The sequence below is a fragment of the Eupeodes corollae genome, chromosome 3, assembly GCF_945859685.1.
Source record: "Eupeodes corollae chromosome 3, idEupCoro1.1, whole genome shotgun sequence".
NCBI lineage: Eukaryota > Metazoa > Arthropoda > Insecta > Diptera > Syrphidae > Eupeodes > Eupeodes corollae.
The window spans coordinates 82,890,646-82,911,669 of NC_079149.1; the positions used below are offsets into that span (position 1 = coordinate 82,890,646).

General features: G+C 32.5%; 1 protein-coding gene across 2 annotated transcripts; it reads left to right on the forward strand.

Annotated features, from left to right (window-relative positions):
• The first annotated feature begins 1,677 nt into the window (after positions 1-1,677).
• On the forward strand, positions 1,678-20,124 carry LOC129948764 (aromatic-L-amino-acid decarboxylase). Of its 2 annotated transcripts, XM_056059768.1 has the most exons (6): positions 11,536-11,552; positions 11,688-11,817; positions 12,100-12,185; positions 18,428-18,662; positions 18,729-19,127; positions 19,200-20,124. In XM_056059768.1, exons 2-6 carry the CDS (start codon positions 11,740-11,742, stop codon positions 19,911-19,913), a joined length of 1,512 nt encoding a protein of 503 aa, XP_055915743.1. In that variant the 5' UTR covers positions 11,536-11,552; positions 11,688-11,739; the 3' UTR covers positions 19,914-20,124. The 2 variants fall into 2 exon arrangements, with proteins under 2 accessions (XP_055915744.1, XP_055915743.1); XM_056059769.1 differs by lacking the exons at positions 11,536-11,552; positions 11,688-11,817 and adding an exon at positions 1,678-1,868.
• The last annotated feature ends 900 nt before the right edge of the window (positions 20,125-21,024 follow it).

Consider the following 21,024-nt stretch of genomic DNA (forward strand, 5'->3'; position numbering starts at 1 on the left):
TAATGATTTCTTATCCTTTTCAACTTTATTATAGGCGAGCTCATGACAAATATTATCCGATTGTTCCATTTTTAAATCGGTTAGCAATCCAAATCCACCACGCTTAAATTCGTTGATCAAATTGGAATTTTTTATTTTTAGTTCAACTAAATTAGAGTGATGTTTAAATATCCACCTAGCATAATTTGGTCGGCTCAGAACAAAAAAATTTGAGAGTTCGAAAAAAGAAGATCGAAAAATTTGAAAAATAATTTCATGTTTTTTACGTATGTTTTTAACATACATTTAGACTATAATACATTTAAAAACTGTGTTTAAGTACTTGTTTTTAGTAATTTTTAAAATTTTTAAAACTTCAGTTAAAAGTTTTATTGAGTTGACAGTTCAACTCACGCTTTTTTTCTTTAATTTGAGATAAGAAGTTTTGAAATTTCGGTCAGTAAAAAGTTAATGAATTTTTATTTTTTTTAAAACAACTAGGCGGGCACATGTTTGGCCCATCAAAAATTAGCCAGTTAATTAGCCATCGAAAGTTAGCCCGCCCTGCAGTTTTGTATATGCCACGGCCCACGTCATGTACTATCCATTTCTGGCACTCAATTTCAGTCGACTTTTAAGGTAGGGTACCCTACGGTCGCCTCCTGGACTATAAGGACGTACGGATGTACAAACGCACTAACGGCGAAAAATGTCAAAATTTTCAATTCAATCAATATGCAAACACTTAACACAGCACTTGTAATTCTCTTTTCAATCGCCATGATTTACATAATTGTAACTCATACTTTACGAATATCCCTTAATTGTATTTAAAGTGGCTATATTTTTTAAACAAGTTTGAAAACAGATGAATAATAAATTTATATCCGGGCCTTCATTTTAAATGCATACATTTGTACATATTTTTAAAATGTACATAAAAACTAATTAAAACAAAAGTTCACATTAAAGTCCACCAATTTAAAATTCAATTTCCTACGTGCTTTAAGCACTAGTTGAATCAATTTCTGAATTACGAATCCTAAATACATACATATACATAATTTCTGTATCTCTTTAGTTCCATCAAGTACTATAACTTCTATAACCATCATAGAATAAATCCATACTTTATCATTCATTCTTTTTCACCCACAGAAGCATAAATCAAAGTCATCATTTCAAGCACTTGTTGAACTCGAGAGCTAAATGTGTATCCAACATCCAACATCCCCATCCCTATTTCCATCCCTATCCCTGTCTCCATCTTCATCTCCATCAATCCTAAACCATTAACTGAGTAAGATTTCACCTTATCACTTTAGTTTAACAGAGAGAGCACCCTTGGTTCTGTCCCATCTTACAGATATGTAGATATATACAAAGATACAGATTTAGATACATAAATTGTGTGTTAAAGACATTTAGAAAATGTATTGTGTGATGTGCTGTGGACTGGTGCTTTTTTTGAGAAGTCAGGGGATTTTCCCTACTTTTACAACCAGCGTCATCATCACCAACAGAAGCCTACCTACCTACCTACCTACAGGTTTTATGTAGAAAACCCTCGACTCTCTCGACTTATTAGCTTTGCCATGCCATGCCATGCCATGCCAACACCCCGTACCGTATGAAGTTGAAACCAAGCAAAAAGATACATACCAAACTGAATTACAATTTAAAAGCTTCGAATATACATTTTATTGGCACAGTAAGTGTTCGAACGTCCAGTTGACCGTGTCGTTCTCGTATTATACCGTGAATATCAAAAATCTGTATTTAATTCATACCACAGCACACAAAAACGCCAAAAACTCGTGCAAAACAATATTTACAAAGTGTATATTATTTTTTCTAATTGATTTTTAAGTTCTTTTAATTGAAACAAAGTAAGTTTGATTTGATTTGATTTTTTGTTTTGCTGGTTTATTATTTTATTGTTTGGGTGATAGTAGAATTGTAAGTCAAATAACAGAAAAAAAGAACCTTTTAAATTATAAGTTTTGTGGGGTTTAAAATGAACTTATATCTAAGTGTGAACAAAGTTTAAATGTGTATCTGGTGGATAAACCAGTTAAATGTTGACAAATATTTTTAAGAATTTAAAAGTGACAAATCGAATTCGCATGAAAACTGCAACCAATAGCTTGTTAAAAAAAACAATGATTTGAAACAAATTAAATTGGATGAATTAAATTAACGTTTATTAATCGACATTCACGTTTATTTATTTGTCACAAAGATTTAAATATTTCTTTGAAACTAACACTTTGAATTTTAAATGTTCATTAATAAGTAGCTTTGTAGATAAATAACTACTATATTGTTGTTAAACCGAGAAAAGTTGTATTAAATTAATTCCAGTAGATTGTACATAATAATAATAAAATTTATTGGGGTCTGTAGGTACTTAACTTTGTTAATTTAACAGTGTTTAGTTATACATTTTCAACTATGGATATGTAGACATGTATATTTGTTACGATAATGTTCTGAATCTTTACAAATGTTGCTACAAAATGTTACAACAAAATGCATTACACATAACTTGTATATTCCAAAATGTTTGAATGCTTCAAGGTAATGCTCTGATTTCTAACATATAAGTAAAGTACCTGCTTAATATTTATCCCAAAGAAGTAATTAAAATACAATTATAGGATTTTGACATTATTGGAATTTAAAAACATTAACAGTAATTAGGAAATGCAATTTGAGAGCCAAATATAACATAACAAATGCGATCATAGTGTAGAGAAGTAGGTATACAATTTACCATATCTACCTGTAAGAGGTTTACCATTTCTCAGAGTGGAGTTTGAGTCCAATTTGAAGCGTAATTTCAAAGCAACAAGTGAGACAGAAAAAATAAATTACACAAGAATTACAAAAGACTGTTTGAGCTATGAGGTCTTAATAGTTTCCTTATTACATTCCAAAAAATGTATTAAACTTATTCTCACTTGGAAATCAAGCAAAAATCAATAATTTACATATTTTTTTTAATATTAAAATAAAAAAAAACATATAACAGATATGAAATTTCTTTGTTAACTTTAAATAGGATGTCATTGTAATCGGTCCGATTTTTCGAACAGAGAGTTTTGACATTTTTCGACGTTTAAAATTCTCTAGAATTTAAATAAAAGAGTTTTAGAGAGTTGTGTACGTACTTTCAAAAATCTTTTTTCGTTGTCCATATCTCAAGAATCAATCGATTTTAAATAATTTTTGCTATACAAATAATAACACAGAAAGATGCAGAAAGGACTCAAAAGAAAATTGAGAGGGTTTTTTTTTTAAGTAACATTATGGTCAACCCAAAATATCTCATGAACTATTAACGCTAGCGACTTCAATTAAATTTTTTATTATATACTGTAACGTGATGCCAAACTGATATACATAATTTTTGAAAAGAAACCAAATAACGTTTTTTTTTATAAATAAAAAAACTGAAAAAAAAATAATTGTCACTTCGAATATTTCACGAAGAAAAAATTATTTTATCTCCAAAATAATTTAATATAACGAAGAATAATGTTCTTGACATCTGGAAAAATTAAGGCAACAATCTAATTGACAGTTTTTAACTTCCCATAGGAAGTTATTGTAATGGGTCCGATTTGTCGAATTGAAAATGTTGACATTTATCGACGTTTCAAGGTCCCTAGAGTCGAACTAAAAGATTTTTAGAAGGATGTCTGTGCGTGCGTGTGTACGTACGTTCGTACGTCCGTACGTTCGCGACGGTTTTTTCGTCGTCCATATCTCAAGAACCAGAAGAGATATCGACTTTAAATAAATTTTGTCATACAGATAATAATGCAGAAAGATGCAGAAAGGACTCTCAAGGAAATTGAGTGGGTGTTTTTTTTACCATAGCAATTTAAAAAAAAGGTTGCTTAACCTTAAATATCTCACGAACCAATAACGCTAGAGGCTTGAATTAAATTTTATATTATGTATTGTAACGTGGTACCAAACAAATATATTTTTAGAAATCTTCCAACTAACAATTTTTTCATAAATCAAAAAAAAACGAAAAAAATATTAAATTTTTAAATATAGTATAATTTTGAGAAAAATCGAATTGACAGTTTTTTACCCAAAAATGAAAACCTAAAAAAAAAAATAATAATAGTTGGTAAAAATTGATTTTCGGCTTAAATATCTTTTCGAAAATTTAAGACTATGGCTTCTATCTAATTGTATCTTATAAGAAATATTATTTTTAACATTCGGTTACATTTTGATAAAAATCGAATTGACAGTTTTTCTCACAAGAAATAAAACAAGTTCATGTGATTTATACAGACTTTGTAAAAGTATTTAGCAGGGTTAATTTATACATTCTCTTAAAAAACTTCAAGCGTATGCCTTCCATGGACCGCTACTTCAATGGCTTTCTTCATATTTACTTGGTCGAGAACAATATGTAAAGATCAGGGACTTTTTCTCAAAAGAGATTAAAGTAACTTCTGGTGTTCCAGAAGGTAGTTATATGGGTTCTTTATTATTCTTACTTTTTATTAATGATCTTCCAAATGTTCTTAAAAATTCTCATTGTCTTATGTATGCGGTTGACATAAAGTTCTTTTTTCGAATTTCTAATTTAAATGATTGTCTTCTGCTTCAAAATGATCTAAATTCATTTGTTGATTGGTGCAAGTCAAATGATCTTTTGTTAAATGTTGACAAGTGTGCTTGTATGGCCTAGAATAGAACTTTGTTAAATATTATTCCAAACGATTCATTAAATAATTTTCCGTTACAAGTTGTTGAAAAGTTTAAAGACTTGGGTGTTGTATTTGATTTTAAATTGAAATTCAACTTACATTCTTTACTTGGATTCAGAAACTCATTGGAATTTAAGGACCCTTACACTATTAAATCTCTATATTGCAGTATTGTGCGTCCTGTTCTTGAATATAACTGTGTTGTTTGGAGCTCTACAACTGATTTTAATAAAAAGAGAATTGAAAATTTTCAAAAAAAACTTCTCATATTTGCTCTTCGAAATATTTTTGAAAACAATATAGAAGGTTTCCATCATTCTTATAACTCGAAATGTCTATTACTTGAAATACAAAATCTTGAGTCGAGAAGAAAAATGTATAGTGTCATGTTTATTCGTGATATTTTGACTTCAACTATTGATTGTAAGAGTTTGCTCAACTGCTTGCATCTGTATGCTCCTTCAATTTCCTTAAGAGCCAGACTGCTCTTGTCAATTGATTCCCATCATACGCTATATGGACATTGGCTTCCAACTACATAATTTTATCCTATAATAAATATAATTTTTAATATTCAGTAAAATGTTGAGAAAAATGGAACACACTTTTCTTACAAAAAATAAACAAATATAAAAAACTAAAATTCAAACTAATGTCAAAAACTGTTTTTGACATTAAGTAAATTTTTTATAAAAACACAACGTTCAGTTTTTTTCATAAAAATTAAAATTAAAAAAAAATTGTACGCAAAATTGGTAAAAATTCATATTCGATTCTCGATATCTCGGAAATTAATGAAGGTATTGACTTTAAAATGATGTTATTCTGTGCTTAGTTTTCTTAAGATTGTTATCGACAGAGGAGCCACTTTTTTATTTTATTTTCATCAATGACTTAATGGAGTTATTGCTCAAAATGTCATTATTTTTATTATAAAAGAAGTCTTGTCTAATATGAACGAGACGAAAATCAGTTCCTTGAAATGCCCTAAAGTGTAACCACTCAGGAACTCTAGATCTGAAGTAAGAACGTATACATACACTTTTCTTATGTGCTCCCTTTAAATCTTTCAAACCTTCGCGAAATCAAGTGTTTATGTATATCCATAAAATTATGTAAAAAAGCAGCTGTGTGAATTTTATTTTTAATTCAATTTACGCACTCCCTAAACTGTCAATTTACTGGAAATATTGTATTTTATATTTGCATAATTTTTTCATCACAAAACAAACAATCAACTTGATTTGTTGGCATTCAGTCGAGAAGACCATCTTCTGAAAGGAATTAGCAAACTTTTGTGGAAAATGTTTCATGAAATGAATAACTGTTCGGCAAGGTTTCTTACTGGCAATAAAATTGTACTTTTTCAATGGTTTTTGATGGCCTTAATTGAATTAATTTAAATCCAACTGCAAAATGAATGTATCAAGTCAGGTTTTTGAGATATTACTTTTTTAAAATTCGAAAAAAAAAACACTTACATATAAAAGGCTTTTTGAGACTATTAAAACTTATGAAGTAGTTTTTTTAATAAAATTCGTACCGGTTTTCCAAATCTATAATCCTTTTCTTCAATATTCAGTTGAAATGTTTATATTATTGCCTATAATATTCACCTGTCTTACAAAAATCTTAAAGAAACGTTAAATCATTCATGCTAAATTGGTTTTTAACAAAAAAGGGCAAAACGGTTTGAAAGTTTTGTTCTTGAAACGACTCTATTGTCTAAACAATTCTATTATATCAAGTTTTTGAAATATATGAAAATATTGTTGAAAAAGAGCATTTTTAAAACTTGAGCAAATAGTTAAAATTAAAGTTTGGTTTTGAAATAAGCACTAAAATTTCACTCCAAAATATATTTTTCGAAACTATGAAAATTGAATTAAAGTTAAGGTATGCTCAAAACTTTATATACGGACTCATAACTAATGAGAATTTCCAAAAAATGTTAATAGGTATTTTGAGTCTTAAAACCCTTGTTTTTGATTGTTTTTTGATTTTTATGCGAGATTTAAATTAAATACATCTTAATCCTTTAAAAAAGGTATTGTTTTGTTTGTACAACAGAAGAAAAAGTTATTTTGTCCGTACATACAGTGGCGGACAAGAATTTAGCACACTTGTTAAAGAAAATAAAAACCATTTAATTTTAATCATTTGTTTTCTTATATTGAAATTAGTTATATTTTATTTCCATTACAATAAATACATAGTACTATGTTTTCATAGTACTTCATCAAATATGTTTAACATCTGTAAGAAGAAAAAAGTATGGAATGTAGAGATCAATTTTTCGCCTGGACACGAATTAACCACATTCAATAGTTTCTTGATAAAATTTTATTTACTGTCATCAATTCTAAGTTTTCCTAGTATTTGGTAGGGAACCCTTTATTTTGCAGTACAGAAGCAATTCTTCTTGGCAAACTTTCAACCAAAGCCTCTCATCGTGACTTTGAAATTGCATAAAAAGCATTTTGAATATCCTGCCACAATTGTGTTAAATTGGTTGTTTTTTTTTTTTGCTCAATGTGATGTTCAACATCATTCCGAAAATTCTCGATCGGGTTAAGATCGGGTGATTGTGCTGGCCACTTCAAAACGTCGATTTTATTCACCTCTAAGGTGAACTTGGAAGGCACACTTCACTTTGAAGTGTGTTTAGGGTCGTTGTCGTTCATGAAGCGCCATAATAACGCCAAATTCTCTTCAGCGTACACGTTCTGTTAAATTTTGGTGTCAATTTTTACGATGGGGCCAACGCCGCGCCGTGCCATGAAAAAGCAGCCCAGACCAAAAACTTATTGGTTTTTCTAGGTGAGCTTTGGCAAACTGTAACCTAGATTTCAAATTTTTGTTTGATACAAGCGGATTTCTCTGAGCAACGCACCCACGGAGATTGTTTCCATTTAATCGGTGTCTTATGGTTCTTGAGGAAACATTTACTCCATAGGCCGTTGAAAGTTCGCTTCGAATGGCACTGGAGGTCCTAAACGGATCCTTGGTCTATAAGCTATAAATAATTCTATCTTCATTTGGAGTTCTTTTTCTGGCCCGCGGGTTTTGTTTAACCTTTTCAATCACTCCATACTTTTTGAAATGATGAAGATCATTATAAACCAGGTTCCTTGAGCATTCTAACAACTAATGGCTGAAACACATACACGCTTCAGCTTCGGCTTCGTCTGCGTTACGTTAGGCCTGCTTTGAGGTTGCTTTGAATGACATTTCTATTATTTCATCCCTTCAAAGAGCAAATATTTTGTTTGTTGACATTTTTTACAGCTGAAGAGCTGTCAGACAAAGCAAATGTTCAGATAATTGAACTAGAGCTTCCGTTTGGAGTCACATTACGTTACATTACGTTCTTTTCCTTACGATTGTCAAACGAAACGTGAGGTCGAAGCTCTATTGTAATAGCATGTATTGAATTCCTATGGTTGAACTCGTAAACGTCAGGCGAAGCCGAAGCTGAAGCGTGTATGTGTTTCAGCCATAAGAAATGTCTGTTACCGTCCACACTTTTGACTTCATTTTCAAGATCAGACTGCTTTTTTTGTTTGAGCACCATTTTCCTTTTGCCATGACTAATTATTTTTTTATTTTTTTTTATATAGATCATTAAAGGAATATTTAATTACCTCAGAAATTATTATTTTCTTTTTGCAAAACGGGCTAAATTTCTATCCAGCTTAAAACAACGCAAATCACAAACAATCATCATTTTTCGCAAAACGGTATTTTACTTTTCAATCATTTACACATTTGAATTACCATATAAGGAAGTCATAGTAACAACACAAAAATGAACCGTTACTTGCAAGTAATAAAGAATTGAAAGTAGAAAAATACTTGTACTCTTTTCAATGTGCTAAATTCGTGTCTACCACTGTATGTATGCACGTACAGATAAAAGTCAAATATAAAATTTATAATACATTATTAAAAATATTCAGTAAATAAATCTTCAACCGAAAGATTTATTAAATAAATTAATTTAAATAATGACGAAACATTCTTGTGAATCATTCACCCCAATTACCGCAGTCAGTCGTATCGTTTTCGGTGTCATTTTTCAAAAAGCATTGTGCAGGTTCAGGCCATATCTCGTTTGCGATGTCATTTTTCAAAAATGTATTGTTGATAGGTTCAGGCAACATAAAAAACCTGAAGGTATAAAGCAAGCTTTCAGTAAATAGTAGGTTGTCAAAAACTTGCTTTCAAAACTATTGTTTCAAGTTACTTACTTGTTAACTTCCCATAGGAAGTTATTGTAATGGGTACGATTTGTCAAATTGTAAATTTTGACATTTGTCGACGTTTTGAGGTCTCTAGAGTCGAAATCAAATTTTTTTAGACAGCTCAAAAACCAGAAGAGATATCGACTTCAAATACATTTTTTTATACAGATAATAATGCAGAAAGATGCAGAAAGGGATCTCAAGAAAATTGGGTGTTTCTTTACCATAGCAGTTTAAATTAAAAGGTGAAAATTTTGGTTAACGAATATCTCACGAACCAATTACTCTAGAGACTTGAATTGAATTTTATACTATATATTGGAACGTGATACCAAACAAGTATATTTTTGGAAAAAAAATCCAATTAACAGTTTTTTTATAAATCAAAAAAACTGAAAAAAGATTTGTCACCTCAAAAATTTTACGAATACAAAATGATTTTATCTCCAATACATTTTTTGTGCGACGAAAAGAAACGTTTTTAACATCTGTTAAGATTTTGAGAAAAATCGAATTGACAGTTTTTTTATAAAGAATAAAAACCTAAAAAAACATTACTCAAAATTGGAAAATTATTAAATACATAGTTTCCTGCAGCGCTATTAGGCTGAAGGAATCAAATAGCTGGTTGTCAAAACCTTATGGTCACAGCAACACTACGAAATTGATTCCCTCAGATTTTATCTTGGTAGACAATGACTACTGCACTCCTACTTACCTTAGTAAGGGTTTTAAGGTTATTTTCCCATCGAGAGAAGATTGGGAGGATGACCTCGTGTCGAAATTGGTCCAGCAATGTAGCGATGATCTTGCGAGCCTGAATATTAACCTCGGTGTCACCTTGATCTGGGTTCCGGGCCATAGTGGTATCGTGGGAAATGAACGGGCTGACGAGCTAGCCAGGCAAGGACCGGTCCTTCATAGCTCACTTGCGGAAATCGTTAACATTCCTCTTGGTGCTATGAAGGGTAAAATCTTTTCTATCTACCAAACTGAATCAAATCGAAGGTGGAGCAATTTACCCAACTGCATTATATCTAGGAAGATATGGCCCACCTATAACAAAACCCGTACAAACGATCTTCTATGCAGGCCAAGGCAAGACATAGCCAGGATTGTTGCGGTTTGTACCGGACATTGGCCTATAGGAGTTCATGCAGAGAAGTTGGGTATCTCTTACAACACCTTTTGCCGTAGCTATAGTGACCAAAGAGAAAGTGAAACCATAATCCATTTCCTCTGCAAATGTCCTGCTTTGGCAAACACCAGAATGAAATACTTTGGAAAAGCATTTTTTCAAGAACTTGATGAGCTATCTGAGACAAAGATTAGAGACCTAATCTTTTTTCTCAATGCGACAAAATGGCTCTAACATAATCGCTATGAAGCTTCTCTATCAATCTATTCCTTTCAATCAAAGGTCAAACGAGTTTTTGGTATCAAAACGGCGCACTACAGCGCTAATTGGATCTCAGACTAGGTTGCCTTGAGATCCTGGCAAATATTGGATTTAAACAACTTTTAACTTAAAAAAAATATTGTTGTCCACATTCAGTAAATTTTTGAGAAAAATCGAATTGACAGTTTTCTTACAAAAAATAAAAACCTAAAAAAAACAATACTAAAAATTGATAAAAATTTACTGTCGACTCAAAAAGCTTTTCAAAAATTAAAAATATTATCTTCAAACTTTTTTATTTCACGGAAAATATTGTTTTTGATATTCAGTAGTTTTTTTATAAAAATCCAAAAGTCTATTTTTCTATACAAAAATAAATTCTACAAGACATAGAAGGCAAATTTGGTAAAAATTGATGTTCGGTTCTTGATATCTCTCAAATTTATTTCATTCATCCAATTTATAAAAATTTAAGAAATGCTAATAAAATTAATAAACCATTTTTTTGAATAGAAATCTATTTAACAAAAATAGATTTATAGAAAAATATTGTTGTTAATTTTAAAATGTTTAAGAATAATTTAACTAACAACTTTTTAACCCAACACGAAAACCTACAAACTTTTAAGCAAGACAAAACGACAGACGAGATGGGAAGTTATCAGTGTGGGTCGCATTCTAGCCTCTTTCTCTAGAAAATGTTTTTTTCTTAATTCTTTTTTTAGCTATTCATTATTTTGAAATTATGCACTTCATTAATTATTGATGAACATTGATAATAAGATTGTTATATGTCTTCTAGCTTATGAGAAAATTTAAAGATTTTAAAACTACTTTTATATGCAATTTTTTCCCTATTCAAACAGTGCTATTGCCAAACAATATAGATAACAAGAATTCATAATGAGCTTATAATTTGTGTGAGAAGTTGTGTTTTAATAACAATATTATGATAGTACTTTCTACACGAGTAACTGAAGGTCGCTCAAGGAATGAAGTAGACTGCAGATGAAAACCCTTATGGAGTACAAATTTAGTCGTGTTCTAATTCTGAGTAAGATCGAAACATTAGGGTCTGGACTAACTGAGCAAATATTTCTGTCAGATGTGTTTGCTTAATAATATTTAACAAGAGCGACACTTTGTGAAAGTGAATTTTACCAGCTAAACTGTTTTTGAAAAGTTCATTAAGTACAACGATTCCAGATAAATTATCTATAGAAAAAGGAACCCAGCAAATATTTTAACATTTATTTATTTTTTACTATTATATTAAGTTTAATAAAGTTTAATTCAAAGCATTTTCTTTATTATTCTGCTTATCAGCTGAACTAACGCTTATCTCATCTAAAACTAACTCAAAGTATATATTTTTATCATGAGTAAAAGCTTACTAACTGATAAGGTCGACAGTGACCGTGAAAATAATGTTCAACATACCCAAGAGTATAAAAGTGTAAGAAAGTTTTTAACCTTCATATCTAGCATCCATGAAACAATGTTATTCATATTTTATAAGTAACTCTATTTATGCGCATTTAATTAGTTGTAGATTTAAAATATTCTTAAAAAGCAATTTATAAATAAACAACACCTGTTTCTGTTGTAAAATCGTGATTCATGGATCTAGATATTTCAATGTTAAGTACACTTTATTAATTTTAATTTAAAATCTTTAGTTAGAGCTTGAAAGTTGTGATTTAATTGTGTTTGTCTTGCATTGCATTTTATTTTACAGATAGACATGGAAGTCGCAGAGTTCAAGGATTTTGCCAAATCTATGATTGATTATATTGGAGAATATTTGGAAAACATCAGAGACAGGTAAAAATAAAGTTTTAGAAATTTGTGAAATCGAATACAAATTACATTGGTTAATTGACTCAGAGAACAGGCTTATTACAATTGAATTAACTATACATTACAAAACAATTAGACCGTCTCAAAGACTACAGCTAAGTGTTGTGTTTTGAAGATTGACATAATTAATTATATTAATTAGAAATTTGTATGAATTCACATTATTGGTAGATTTTATCAAACCTAAACTAAGTGAGTGATTTGCTGAGCATTTTGCAGTTAAGCTTGACCTTATGCCTACCTTACATTATTTTTGTTTTATTCATTAACTGACCGTTTTAGAAAAACTACAACAAAATTCAACTTAAGAGGCCATAAAACTAACTTTATATGTAGCTTATTACATTATCTTAGTAAATGAAATTAAGTTCGTGAATAAAAATCAAAAGATACATTTTGTCTACCTTTTTGTTTTAGTTCGGTTTTGCTTTGTTTTGTTTTCAAATAAGAACTCAAAAGTGAATAAAAGATTTAAATTTGTGTTAAGCACTTCATTTGTAAATTTACTGCTTAGACGCTTAACTAAGCCAACAACTTGATCACCCGGTTTTATTAATATAAATATTTAATGTTAGGGAATTCTTAGCAAGCAGAGCAGACTTAACATTTTACTGATTCATCCGTGGAGGTTAACTAACTTTTACCTACCAGCACGTCCTTGACATAGAATTAATGAGACAGTGACTGTTGTTTTGGTTTTTGTTGTGAGGTTAGGTGAGAGCTCATAAATTTAATAGCTTTTATATTTTTAATTGAAGGTAATTTTTCTTAGGTACTCTGATTCGGTAGATTTACTTTGTAAACAAAAAAATAATATTATTAGCTTGAAGGCATTTAATGCCTATATTGAAAAATAAAGTATAAGTAGGTATAAGATATATATCTCCTTTATAAAAGTATTTTGAAGGTTAAAAGTATCATATGATTGATTTCGTTCGTGAGACTATAAATAACTAATACAGCTTTGGCGAAACAATAGAAACCATTTCTTATTTTTAAGTTAAACGGTTTTTTTCTTTACTTAAGTAAAGCTAACACTTCAAGGTGGCGGGACAGTCCGTTGAGAACTAGTACCAGTGCAAAAAAAATTAGATGGCACAGGCAGGAAGCCAAAACCTTTAGAATGACAGTCTATAACGTACTACATAACAATAATGTAAATATATTTATTAACTTTCTATAGGAAGTTATTAGGGGGTTAGGGTTATAGTGGCTGTCTAAGATGGAAACGGACACACTTAGGCCAGTTTAATGGCCCATTGTGATACCACATGAATCTTGAGGCTTCCTCTTAAGCTCAATGGAACCAGCTTGAGTCCCTTACGAAACGTGAGAGGCTGATTATACCGATATGATTTAAAACGTTAGAGAAGAATTCTCTTTGGTAATTCTTGAGCTAGGGCAGGGCATGTGCAGAGAAGATGAAGAACCGTTTCTTCTTCCTCGTCCATACAGCTTCTGCAAGTCATTTGAGAATACGCCTAGTCTCGTGGCGTGCTTTCCTGTTAGACAATGTCCGGTTATGACACCTATTATCGAGCTTATATGCGATGTGCTTAGAGAGAGCAAGCACCTTGAACGTTTTAAATCCAGTGTTGGCCAGATGTTTTTTGTGACTTGACACGTGGTGATGTTGTTCCACCTGGTACCTGCCATCCTCACAGCGTCTTACATTCGTAGCAGTTTACAAGTAGCGATTGGTATGCCAAAACTTGCCCAACGTGGTAGGATGGGCTGTACTGTTAACTGGAATGTCTCTATGGCCCGGCACCCAGCAAAGGTGAAACGGTTGCGCCATCTTCATTAGAGATGATTGACAGTTACGAGTATGTACTGTTATAGAGTTTGTATAGACGGCGCGGCGGCGTCCAAAGATTTGATAGAGAAAATACGGATATCAGATGTTGATATCACGTTTTCTTTAAGCCAGGACAAGACTTCCTTTATCGCCAAAAGTTTCTTCTGGAACACGCTACAATGATTGGAAAGGCGGAATGAGAGACTTTATTTCAGTTGTTCAGAGTACACACCTCCACCAACCCCTTCTTTTGTTTTGACCCATCTGTGTAAAAATGGATTGACTCATCCTCCGTGAATGTCCTATCCTCCCAAAAAGATCTGGTATAGAAATCTGGAAGTTTCTGTCGAATTGCAGTTGGGGGATGGTGTAATCTGTGTGCTTTGGAATTGATTCTAAATACCTTAGAATTACGGAGTAGCCAATGTTGTTGTTAGTCCACTGCAACGAAGCTTTGAGGCAAATAGCAGAGCTTGCAGCTATTTGTTTCCTAAATGTGTCAAGAGGTGTTAGGTAGAGCAAGGTGTACAGGGCCGCAGACGGGGTCGTGCGAAGCGATCCGCTTATACTAAGGCAAGCTGAAAGTTGGGGTTTATTTAGCTTATCCCTCTTTATACCTTTGTCTAAAGCAGTCCATCATACTGCCACACCGTACGTTAAAATCGGTCTGATTACCGATGTGTATAGCCAATTCGTGATTCTTGGTTTTAAACCCCATTTATTACCTATAGCTTTTTTGCAAGAAAAGAGAGCTACAGTAGCTTTTTTGACTCTTTCCAGTAGGAAGTTATTGTAATAGGTCCGATTTGTCAAATTGAAAATTTTGACATTTCTCGACGTTTCAAAGTCCCTAGAGTCGAAATAAAAGATTTTTAGAAAGATGTCTGTGTGTTCGTAAGTCCGCACGTTCGCGATGTTTTTTTCGTTGTCCATAGCTCAAGAACCAGAAAAGATATCCCTCCAAACAAATTTTAAATAAATATCTTACGAACCGCACACGCTAGAGACTTGAATTACATTTAATATTATATATCTTTACGTGATACCAAGCATATATATTTTTTGAAAAAAATCCAATTAGGTACTAGGTTTTCTATAAATCAAAAAAATTTAAAATTTTACGAATACAAAATAATTTTATCTCTAAAACAATTTTGTGCGACGAAAAATAACTATTAAACATTCGGAAAAATTTTGAGGAAAATCGAATTGACCGTTTTCTTACAAAAAATAAAAACCTTACAAAAATATTAATACAAATTGGTAAAAATTGATTTTCGACTCAAATACCTTTTCAAAAATATGAGACATTGGCTTTAAACTACTTTTATCTTTTAAAAAATATTGTTGTCAACATTCAGTAATTTTTTTAGGAAAATCGAATTGACAGTTTTTATTACAAAAAATAAAAACCTAAACAAAACAATGCAACTTGGTAAAATCTTACCTTCGACTCAAATAGCATTTCAGAAATTAAAAATGTTTTCTTCAAACTTTTTTATTTTACAGAAAGTATTGCTTTTAATATTCCGTAGTTTTTTTTTTATAAAAACCCAACTGTCCGTTTTGTCATAGAAAAAAAAGTTTTCTAAAAAAAAATAGTACGCAAATTTTGTAAAAATTGAAGTTCGGTTTCAAAGAAATCTCTCAAATTAATTTCATTCATCCAATTTGTAAAAATTTAAGAAATGCTACTAAAATTTTTTTCCGACTGAAAAACTAGATTTTCAAACTAAACTATTTCTTTATATGAAAATTATTGTTGGTAATTTTAAACTTTTTAAGAATAATTGAACTGACAACTTTTTTAACCCAAAACGAAAACATAGACAAGTTATTGGCTGGGACCTGATTAGGAGGTTCGCGACGGATCGTTTTAAATTTGACCTTTCAAATTCGACTCGTTACGATTTCGCGGCGAAGAGAAAATAGTTCTTCCTTCCTACAGTGATTTGAAACTTTTGGTTTGACTTTTTCTTCCTAAATTCCAGTGATTTTACACTTTTGGTTTGACAGATTTCCAAAATATTTCTTGGTTGTTGTTACAGATGTTTTTGAAAAAGGTTGTGAAATTGGTGTCACGAATGTTTCAAAATTCCACGATTGCTGAGGTTTTTAGTATTCTGGTTGTTCATTACCTTTCACATTTTGACTAGAAGTGGTTCGATTAGGACTTGAATTCTCATTGGAGTGATATGCACTCGGGTCCATTTGTTCGGGACGATTTTTCTCCTGGCACCCATATGAAGACACATCCATCCCAGTCTCACATGCCTTCATATCAAGGAACTGTATTATGTCTTCTTTTAGGGAAGAAAACGAGTATTGAGTATTTGGCGTACCACCTGTTGCTTTTAGTGTTGTGACGAATTTGTTTTCTTATGTTGTATTTGAAATCCTTCCAAACCTTAAAAAAAATCATAGCATGATAGGGTTAAAAGAAAAAAATGTACTTAAAACTTTTGAAATATTATCTCACAGTTCACCTGTTTTAGCCTGATATTCAGGGACGACGAGTGCTCCCGTTGCAATGCCCATATTTTTCTTCATCATAAACGTGACGTGAGCAAAAAATTTATGTCGATTTGTTTGCTTGCCTTTATCGTTAAAATAAGGCTAACTCACATTTTAAAATACCTAATAACAATCAAGATAGAATCCACGAAATCGAAACAAAGAAGGCGAAAAAACAAAAACAACTTTCAGCTGTTCTCAAAAATCAGACAGCCATTTAGATTTCGAGGCCCAAATTATTGTAATATAAACTTTTCAGCAAATAATTTTATTAACTCATTTAGTTTTTGCCAAAAAACCTCAAATCAGTTTCCACACACCTTTAAATTCGACCATTTTCGTTGAATAAGCTGTTCTGTCATTCACACATACCAAAAACTCAGTGATAGCTTTGAATTCCTTTTTTGACATTTCAGCTGATTTGAGCTGTTCATTTAAACGTAAAACACTAATAAGAAGTTATCCGGATACTCTATATTGCTGAGACTGAACGCAGCCACTAAGCTCGGTAAAACGTGAAACGTGGAAACACGACCGGATAATTCCTCCTGCAATTAACCCATAACTGCTCGGGTTGTAAGGCTTGTTGACCCTTCTTGTTGGAACCACACATCGTCCAACTCATGATCTTCAATTGTCAGGTCATAAAAATCGGTTGTAATTCGACCACATCCTCTTCCATTACTTGTAGGTTTTCTGTTTTTTTTTTTTGTAATACATACCCACCAAATAGTACCCGTGACATGATGATTAGTGCGTTGGACTGTAATGCGAGAGGTCTTGGGTCCGATCCCTGCCTATGCCACCTAAAGTTGAATTCACAAGTTCTGACAACATTACTCGCACACAGGAATGGTTGAGAGTTGTAAGTCACTAGGCCCTGGTTTTTAATGGACTGTTGCTCCACCTAATTTTATTTTTCTACCCACCAAATGAGAAATGTACCTTAACGCTAAAGATAGTCTTGTTCGAAAAATTCAGTGTTTGGTACGAAAATTTCAATTGCGGTGAACGCAAGAAAATTGTTTTACAACAGTTTTTGACCTCCAAATCTCAATATGTGTTTGCTTTTTGTGAACAATTGATAAATGCTGGTGTCCCGCAGGGCTCTGTTTTGCCTCCTACTCTCTTCCCTGTGTTCATAAACGATATCTTGTCTGCAACTTCTAATCCATTAAACCGTGAATAGAGTACCCTCAGCTTTTCATACTGGTTTCTAGATTCACATCCTTTTCTGAAGAACAGTGTAAAATTTAAAATGCTTCAAAATCTCAATTCTGTCTCCTGTTGTTAAAGTTCAACCCATCCCCAATGCCGCATTCCTTGAGTGGCACTGCATCTAGGAAAATAATCAACTTTCAATACTTGGTATGTGTATCGCAGTTCACCTCTTATGGAATGATCACATATTCGATATTACTAAAAATGCTGCTAGGTGCTTAGGATTTCTTCGACTCACGCCGCAAAATCTGGCTCTAATTTACAAAGCCTTCGTTCGTCCACACCTTAAGTAAAACTCCCAGGTTTTGGCAGGTGTCCCTTAAACAAGTTTAAGTCTTTTGGATAGATCCGAAAAAGAGTTTTGAAAAAGATCGGCGCCAGAACTATAACTGAAACATTTACATCACTCGAACACCGCCGGGAGATATCACTGCTCAAACTTTCAACTTTTTAGTTTTATTAAGCCTCAATCTGGATTTGTATTATTTTCAGACGTTCAAGAACGGATTTTAGAGACATTTATTATGTTACTAAATTTTAAATAAGATTGCTAAAAGGAACATTTTAAAACTTTGATTGTTCATTGAAATCTTTTCAAAAGCTGAATGTTGCATTATTAATAAAACATTGGAATTATATTTTAATAGTCAATTTACTTTTGTTCTTTTTTCAGGCGGGTACTTCCCGAGGTGAAGCCAGGTTATCTTCGACCTCTTATCCCAGAAACTGCTCCCCTAAAGCCTGACAGCTGGGAAGATGTCATGTCTGATATTGAGCGAGTCATTATGCCAGGGGTTACTCATTGGCACAGTCCCAAGTTCCATGCATATTTTCCAACTGCAAATTCATACCCAGCAATTGTAGCAGACATGTTAAGTGGAGCCATAGCATGTATCGGTTTCACATGGGTACATTTTTAACGTTTTATTTAATTCGAAATAAACCAATAACCGACATTTCTATTTTAAAAACAGATTGCCAGCCCAGCTTGTACTGAGCTCGAGGTTGTTATGATGGACTGGTTGGGCAAAATGCTCGATCTCCCAGCTGAATTCCTAGCCTGTTCAGGAGGTAAGGGAGGTGGTGTGATCCAAGGTACTGCAAGTGAAGCAACTTTAGTTGCTCTTCTTGGTGCAAAAGCCAAGAAAATCCTAGAAGTAAAGGAACAACATCCTGATTGGGATGACAACACTATTATTTCAAAGCTGGTTGCATATAGTTCTGCTCAAGCACATTCTTCGGTAGAGAGAGCTGGACTTTTGGGTGGCATTAAGCTTAAATCAATACCAGCAGATAAGAACAACGCATTAAGAGGTCAAGCTTTAGAAGAAGCCATCAAAAAAGATATCGCTGACGGTCTCATTCCATTTTATGTAAAGTCACACAAATATTTATCTGAAAAAGGAAACTAGAAAATAACAAGTTTTTGCATTTTTCTTTTCTAGGCCGTTGTTACCCTTGGAACTACTAACTCATGCGCATTCGATAACTTAGCTGAATGTGGACCTGTTGGAAACAAGCACAACGTTTGGATTCATGTTGATGCTGCATATGCTGGTTCTGCATTTATTTGTCCAGAATACCGGCATTTAATGAAGGGAATTGAGACTGCTGATTCATTTAACTTCAACCCACACAAATGGATGCTCGTAAACTTCGATTGCAGTGCTATGTGGCTGAAGGACCCCACTTGGTTGGTCAATGCATTCAATGTCGACCCACTCTATCTAAAACACGATATGCAAGGATCTGCTCCAGATTATCGCCACTGGCAAATACCTTTGGGTCGTCGTTTTAGGGCTTTAAAAATCTGGTTCGTCTTGCGTCTTTATGGGGTTGAGAACATTCAGGCTCATATCAGGCGCCATTGTGGGTTCGCCAAACATTTCGAAAAGCTTTGCCTAAAAGACCCTCGTTTCGAAATAGTTGGTGAAGTTAACATGGGTTTGGTTTGCTTCAGACTAAAAGGACCAAATGAAACAAACGAGATACTTTTGAAAAGTATAAACGGCCGTGGTAATATACACATGGTTCCGTCGAAAATCGGTGAAGTGTATTTCCTCCGGATGGCTATTTGCTCACGTTTTACAAAGACTGAAGACATGGATTACACATGGAAAGAAATCAGTGCCGCAGCTGATGAAGTATTAAAGAATTAGTAGAATATAAAATATTATAAGACAATATTGATGTTATACTCACTGTTGGGACCAAATTGCAAATATGCTTCTGTTTATCATATTAAAATATATACAATACTACATTAGATCATGAAATTATTTATTAAGTTAAGCATAAATTAAATATGTACTTACGTGTATTGAAACAGTTATATAAATATTAAATAATTATACATAATATATACATGCATATCCGTGTTAGTGTTTTACTAAAATAATATACTTAGGCATATAAAATTGTTTCGCTGATGATAGTACCCTCAGCTTTTCATATTCGTTTTAGATCTTCATTCTTGTCCTTTGGATGTGGCTCATTAAATTCTGATCTTGGGTTGTAAAAAACCATATAGAATTTAATGCTCCTAAAACTCCATGCTGTCTACTGTCGCAAAAGCACAACCCTGTCTCAATGCCACTATCCATGGGCGGTTCTTGCATTGAGAGCCTTAAAAGTTTTTAGGTTATGTTTTCTCCGCCGATGCAAGAAGTTTAGTACCCTCTCTGATTTGGCTATAATTTATAAAGCATATATTCGTCCAAAACTCGACTACAAGTCTTCCAGGTGCACCAAATAACCTCTTGAATTTCAAATGAAAGCTTTAAATTGATATGTCACTCTTGAGCAGCGTGCGTCGCGTCTCAAAATTCTTCGTCGATCATTATTTTATCGCTATTTCCATAAAAAATACTCTAGCTAATTTGCGTCAAAATAAGAAAAAAGAATAATATAAGCTCGGTTTTCATCTTTCCATTTAGTTCTATTTGTTTTTGTCTTTAAAAATGGAAAATATTTCCGTTGCAATCTTTGCAATAAATGAAGAAAATACACGAAGACGACGAACACTAAAAATGCAGCGCAAAATTTTAAGTGTTGAACTCATCTATTCAATTTACTTTTCTCCAGCTAAAGGTGACCTTAGAAGGTGAGCCTAGGCTATTTAACTCTGTTTTTACTCCATTCAAAGGCAATTCACTTCCTCCTTAGGGCAATTTCAATTTCGAAAATCCTTGGGCAATTTCAAGTTTTTCTTGAGGTATTTCATAAAGCCTTTCGAACTGAATTTTATTTGAGATAACTTTATTTGCCCTT